The sequence below is a fragment of the Epinephelus lanceolatus genome, chromosome 13 (assembly GCF_041903045.1).
Source record: "Epinephelus lanceolatus isolate andai-2023 chromosome 13, ASM4190304v1, whole genome shotgun sequence".
Taxonomy (NCBI): domain Eukaryota; kingdom Metazoa; phylum Chordata; class Actinopteri; order Perciformes; family Serranidae; genus Epinephelus; species Epinephelus lanceolatus.
The window spans coordinates 2,819,090-2,826,341 of record NC_135746.1 but is presented as its reverse complement, the minus strand read 5'-3'; the positions used below and the strand labels follow the sequence as shown (position 1 = coordinate 2,826,341).

Genomic DNA, 7,252 nt, shown 5'->3' with positions numbered 1-7,252 from the left:
TTGCTTCCAAAATAGGAAAGGTCTTATCAGTTGTCTTAATGAAAAACTCTGCGAAGACTACCTCAATAACCAAATAAAGAACAATGCATGGCTTGAGATCACCCAGCAGCTTGCTAACAGTATATGTTGGTCAAGGGACAGGACTAGCAACAACAGCTAACGTTAGCATCAATATGGGGTCTGATTAGTTTAGTATAGTGTGGTTAGCCCCTTACAGTTTCTGTAGGATAAGTTTTTATTGTGTGGAGTGGGAAAGGGCACTATTTTGGGGTAATTCATTAGGCCTCATTCACAAATTATTATTATTATTATTATTATTATTATCATTGTTTAAATCATTTATATTATTATTTATTATTTATATTATTCTATATTTATATTGTATCATATATTATATATTATATTTATATTTATTTATTTTTATCTATTTATTTTTTTATGAAAATACAGGGCCATGTGAATAATTAGCATGCAGATTTTCTGTATTCCTGTGCTGTATTGTTACATGGCTTTTTTTAATGTTTTTTATTATGTGCTCTTTTAGAGCCTTTACACACTGGAGCGCACCTACAGCAGAAACTTGCTCACTCTGAAGGCTCCACAGCCTCGCAAGGACCAAACAGTGCTTCTGTCAGCAGTGAGCCCATAATATTTATAGTCAGATGCCTGAGAGACAATTTTGGGCTGAGCAGCATGTGCATGGTGTTTTATTTTTTTGTTCTGTATCATATCAGACATCCAATTGTTTGTGGGAGAAGCAGCGGTCATTGGATAGCTGGACTTGAGACAGTGCTGCTCCCGGGAACAGGTTCACATTGAAAATATTCTGGAGCCATACTTGCCAACCCTCAGGCTTTTCCCTGGAGACTCGTGTTTTTATTTCCCTCTCCTGATTTCCTCTGGGGGTCACAATTCTCCTGTATTTCCCCTGATTTATGACAAATTTGCACACCTTTTTTTCTCTTTCTTGTTATCACAACCTGTTTCTGCCACTGTACAGTGTGAACAAGTCCTATGGGTCTGAAAGTGTACTGTTTCCACCCGGACAACATTACAGTTACCCCACATGTTGTGTCCTGGCCTTGTCCTCCTCAGTGAGTAAGAGACGGAGAGAGAAAGGGAGAGTACAAAGAAAAAGAAATACACATGTGAGTGGTTGCTACAGGCTGCAAAACACTGCACTTTTAATTACAGTACACAAACTCTCAAAGGGGCAAAAAATGAATCAATGAAAACTGCTGAATATTAGTTTATGCCAGATATTCATGCAAGTTCACACCAGAGAGGCAAATTAAGTCTGAATTCTTTCCTGAGGATTTCATGAAATCAAAAGTATATGGTAACGCGTCTCCCAACGTCTTTGAGGATGTTCCAGCCAACCTCATCAGCCTGACGAGGGAGGGTCGTTGCCTTGATTGAGCTCACCTGGGCCTTCCAGGCTATCAAAGCTGCCCCATGTTTTCTCTCACTGTCTCCCTTCCAGCAACAGACACCTACCTGGCATCACTGCTTCTTGGTTTGCACCTTCAACACCTCCACAGCACACCTGACACACATGCAAGCATGGCACAAAGCCACCTTTCAAGGAGGTATGATATGCTGCCGGTCAGCTGAACGTCACCTGTTGCAGCTGTACGATACGCCTCTAGTCAGGTCTGGTCTGGTAATGATGTAACATAAGGAGCTGGAAAGTCACTATATAGCAGGCGGGGCGGGGTGGTATGGGTGGTAAATGGGTGCAACAAACCCCAGACTTTCACCGGGGAGCCGGGTATTTGCTTCTGATATGAATGTAGAGCAAAACCATGATGTTTTTTTCTAAACCTATACGTGTACTTTTGTTGACCTCCTGTTGTTGGTTGCTTACATCAACAGCAGACGCAGGAGGATACCTAGCATATAATATGTAGACATAAAAGTCCACTGACAAAGCGGTCATATGTGACGACTGTTTGTTACTTTGATTTGATGGGACCTATAGTTCAACAGTAAAAATAACAACAACTCTGACTTCATGAGAACAGCAGGGTTCCCGCAATCATGGAAAACCTGGAAAAGTCTTGGAATTACACAACCACATTTTCCAGGCCTGGAAAAGTCATGGATTTAGTCAGTCATAGAAAGTCTTGGAAAAGTCATGATAATATGTTGTGTGTAAAGAAATTGTTACAATAATCTTCTGTGGATATCTCTCCATGTGCTGTAACATAACAGCAAAATAAATTTCTTAAGCTGTTGACTTAAAGTAGCTTTAATATGTGTCGATGTGTGACAACATTTTGTTTACCATCATGTAGGTTGCGTCATTTTCTCCCATGGGTTCTTCACTCCCTCCGTGTCTGCCTGGTAGCGGAAATTATGTCTGAATAGAGTTTGAATCCGATATGTCTCACTCCGAAGAAATCTGGCGCTTGGGCAGTGACTTGCCGCATCAGACACCGGCAAAAAAAGCTTTCCTTTAACGTTGCCGTTATAGTTTAACAGCGCCGAGCGGCGTCAGTAGGGAAACACGGCGGAACAAGAACAAAAGTTAAGGCGGCAAATGTTCGAGTCGGGCGGGTGGTAGGGGTGGTGGATGGGTCCAACAAACACCAACTTTCACCCGAGAGAGCGATGATTGTGTCCTGTAAGATTGTAAAGCCGAACTCTGTTCTTTATTCCTAAACCTAACCATGTGTGTTCGCAGTATTGTACCGACATAGTGTGTTTATTCAACACGTTCTCACTCCAACCTCGTCGTGTTGGTCATGGACTTTCCACGTCCACATATGACATGCAAGGTACCCTGGGTGCGTTGGTTGTTGACGTTCTGGGATGCCGTGTCAACTTTCAAGATACACTTCTGTTTTCACAGGAAATTTAATGTTTGCATACAGTCTCTTTAAAAATAAACACACTACGTCGTACAACAACCCAACATGGTTGGGTTTAGGAGAAAAGAACAGGGTTTGGCTTTAGAATCTTACGGGACATGAACATAGCTTTCTCGGGTGAAAGTCTGTGTTTGTTGGGCCCATCCACCACTGTTCTGGCCCACGCCACTCAGAGTTTTGCCACCTTAACTTTTGTCCTTGTCCCGCCGCGTCTCCCTCTGACACTGCCAGGTGCCGTTAAACTGTAACGGCAATCGGCCACGTATCATGCCACCGTTAAAGGACGCCTTTTCTCGTTGGTTTCTGACGCTGCTCGTCACTGCCCAAGCGTTGGATTTCAACGACTTTGGAGTGAGACCGGGCCCGTATATTTTGAAATAAATTAAATGAATGTGGGGCAAGAAAAAAAATCTTTAAGAGTCCTTGAAAAGTCATGGAAAAGTTTGGAAATTTTGTCCATGAAAAAGTGTGGGAACCCTGGAACAGACATTAGACATTGCAGAGTAAAATGTGACAGGCTGATACAAAGTTTAAATGGTAATGGATCTTATTAAAAGAAAGGAAAAAAGATCTTTTACCACAAACATTTAGTCCAAACACCAAAAGAAAAGTTAAAACCTTTGTTTATTATTAACTGTTGGTGCTGTAACAGGTGCAGTAGGGGCTGCTGTCCCCTCAGCACCCCCTCTTCCCGTGCCCATGGCTGCAGAGTATCCTCAGTAATCACATTGCTCTCTAATCCTAATTACATGCTGCAGTGTGTCTGTGTGTGAATTCCTGCTTGTGTGTGTGTGCACATGAATGTATAGGGGAGAGACTCCAGATATAATGAGAAAGTGAGGAAGAGATAAAGATGGATGGATTATAGACGCTGCATCGCACCAACTAATCAGCTCAACTCACTTTGTTTCATTTTGATCCACGTATAGAAAATGTCACGGCTCTGTACACTTCACATAAAAGAAACATTTGATCAAATAGGATTTTTTTCCCCTCTAAGAAGCATGTTTACTTTGATCTGCTCTCTGTGAGCATGATTTCCTCCGGACATGATCTAGTTTTAATGAGAATCTACATCTTGTGAATCTCCTGAATCAGTTCAATAATGAGTCATTTCTTCAAATTAGCTGCCAGAATGGGGATCTTTAAATCCAATAAGGAGAGTTAAATTAACCATTTCATCAAATCTCAAAGCACCTTTTTGTCATTGAGACTTTTTCTGACCTTGCCTTTTCATTCGATCACCACCAGGTTTCATAATTCATGGTCATTTCTGATTAACCCTGTCACACAACACAAAACAGCCCTCTTCTTTTCGGCTCTATAAATAAAACTGATTTGGATTCGGTTTCCTCTTTTCCACACACATGAAAGGTTTTCTCCCTTGGCCTCCTTTTTTTTTCTTTCTGCATGTTTCATGGCTGAAAGTGGGTTAATGAATCAGTCACGAGGATACAGTATCCACACTCTACTGTAGATTACTACTGTATGCTAATGAGGGATCACTCTGACCTGAATAGGTCTGATTATAGAAGAGCAGGAGGCAAGGAAAATCACCGTAACACACAGATAAACACTTCTATATGAGGATACAGTTTCATGAAACATCCTGAACGTGCCAAGGGAGCGGGTATGACGTCATCAGATGTTGAGGCAAAACCAAATTTAGTTAAAACCCATTTTCTTGCGTGTTGAGTTGAATAAAGCACAGCAACATGAGCAAACTTTAAGTTCTTTGCCACAAGTCCACAGTAAATCATGCACGTGTGATCTGATTTTTATTATAAACATTTGTTCAGTTACATCGTTTCAACATTACATCAGTTTGGCAATCGATCATTGAGGAAGGCATCCTGCTAACATGGACCCGCTGCCGGTGTCAGGAACATCAGTGCCGGCTCTCTGGCTTCGCCTTTTAAAAGCCGAACTTCACAGAGACACCGGAGCGGGACAGAAAAATAAAGACAATCAGCTATGAGCAATTAATTAAGGTCAAGAACAAGCACAATATAACAGCCTACAGCCTACACAGAGGCTTCAACATGACTTGAGGCTATTGGTCAAAGAGTCCTGAATAAGAAAACAACAAAATGTGCCGTGTGTGAACGTCTGATAGCAGCATCGGAATATCTCGCACTGTGAGTTGGACACTTGAAGCAGAAACAGATCAGCAGCAGTTCAGCATCTCTATAACTACACATGGAGCACCGCTGTTTGGGAATTCATCTGATCGTTCCTGTATTGCTCCAGCCAGTTTCTAAGCTCGGAAATCCGGTATCCCTCTGGACCTCTGCCCCCCTGGTACACCACTCTCTCATCCCTCACGATGTAAAGTCTCTCAAAGTAGGCTCCGTACGCGGCGTTGGACGAGTTGTCCATATTATCCACCACCACGTTGCTGCCGGGCACCTCGGCCAGCATCAGCTGCGCGGCTCTGAGTCTGTCCTCCAAGCAGCGGTGCTTGGGGATCTGATACGGCGCGTCCGAGCTCACCCAGCCGTCCGACGGATGCGCCTCCTCGATATATACAACTAAAAAGTCCGCAATGTCTGCGTACTGACTCACGACGCGCTGAAACGCCGTCAGGCGCGTCATGAATGGCGGTCAGGAGCAGCTGCCAAAGTTAAGGATGAGCGGTCTCTTCCCTTTCATGCAGTCCAGGATCCGGACCTGCCGCCGCTCCTGGACCAGCATCACCTCGGTGTTGGGCGCCGCGCGCCCGAGGTGAGCAGATTTGAGAAAGTCCAATTTCTGGCCGTACCACACGGCCCTGAGGGACTCCAAGGTGAACATCTTATTAGAGTCAGAGACGCACACCGGCGGGTCGTCCGGCCCGTCCTGCCGCTCCCCCATTTTCAGCAGCACTTTTTTCCTAATACACAAGAAATCCAGGAGCCACAGCATGACGGCGGCCAGGAGGAACCGGGGCAGCAGCATCAGGCACAGGGCTGAATGCTTCAGCGCCCTCGCCATTTGGACACCGCCGGAGTCGTGCATCATCTCTTCCCCCTGCCGATAGGATGCGACTGGGCCGGCGAGAGAAACAACAAGTATTTAGTCACCTTTACCCATTGGAGAAAACTAGGCTATCTGACGCACGCAGGCACTCTTTTTATATGTACAGCAGCATTTGAATAATGGGGGGGAAAAAAAGGAAAAACACGCCTCCGGTACCCGCACCGCCTACTCACATGGTGGGGATTACCTCCCGAGGGAGAGAGGGAGAGAGAGGTGCTGGAAACAGCCTGAGACACTGCGTCCTCAGTCCACATGTGAGACACAAAACACCACTCTGGATGGCTGTTTTTTCCCCCAACATTGTGAGACACTTGGATTAGTTTTAATTGGCTGTGGCTGAACGCACGGTTGGTCCTGAAAGTCGGGAAAAAGAAAAACATTTGACTTCCTTCATTCAGCCTGTGGACTCAGAGCTGACTGTCATGGGTGCAGGGGCCGCTGTGGCCGGTAGACGGCGCTGGATTCATACAGAGTGTGAAGGCTGGATGACTCATTCACTGATCTGCTGGGCCCCTGATCACCTCGGGAGGAGGAGGAGGAGGCAGAACAAACCTGCCACCACCAGTTTCAAAACTGAAGCATATTCAATACATTAAAGTTTTTTTTACACAGAAATGAACCCATTTACTTCACATTTATTGCCACTTTAACAGCCCTCAGCTCCCCTCTGACAAAATCTATACAACAAATGAGCTTCATGATGGTTTCATCATGTTTTACTGCACAGGTGTCCAGTCTAAATGACACTGATTGAGCCAAGTTCATTTGCAGGTAAGTTTTAATCACTGTTTCAACGCTGAATCGAATTAAAGAGTCCGACAGCTGTGGCCAAATACAAGACAATCTGTGTCTACATTTTTTTTGTGTCGCTTCCTATGTTTAATATCGCTTTATCTCACACTGAATTTCTTATGCTGCCAGCTGTGTCAGAAACACTCCACTGTGACCAAAATAATGTTTTCCAGTGGGTCATATCTGGTGAATTAAAGGTTAAAGTGCTCTGGCGTGAGTCACGTCACCTCATCGCCCCAACGTATCAAAATCCAAGTCTGTTCCTTACCCTGGGGTTGCCAGGCAACCAGCGGAGACTCAAGGAATTTAGTCCGGCACATAACCTCCTGTCAGACCACAGTGTTTTTTACACTTTGGTTCTTGTAGTGATGAAACAAATAAAATAATAAGGTACTGTATCAATGGGCAGAATCAGGCTAACCTTTCCCCCCATTTCCAGTCTTTATGCTAAGCAAAGCTAATTAGCTGCTGGCTATAGTTTAATATTTACAGAGCAGACAGAAGAGTGTCAGTCTTTTGACTAACTTACTTACTCACCTACTGCTCTTTCATACACATAGAAAAGCAGG

The 7,252-nt window shown here is 44.2% G+C and overlaps 1 protein-coding gene across 1 annotated transcript; it reads right to left on the bottom strand.

Annotated features, from left to right (window-relative positions):
• Positions 1-4,598: 4,598 nt before the first annotated feature.
• LOC117270479 (thyroxine 5-deiodinase-like) lies at positions 4,599-6,060 on the bottom strand. Its single transcript, XM_033648110.2, has one exon. The coding sequence runs from the start codon at positions 5,871-5,873 to the stop codon at positions 5,067-5,069; it is 807 nt and encodes a 268-aa protein (XP_033504001.1). The 5' UTR covers positions 5,874-6,060; the 3' UTR covers positions 4,599-5,066.
• Positions 6,061-7,252: the final 1,192 nt, after the last annotated feature.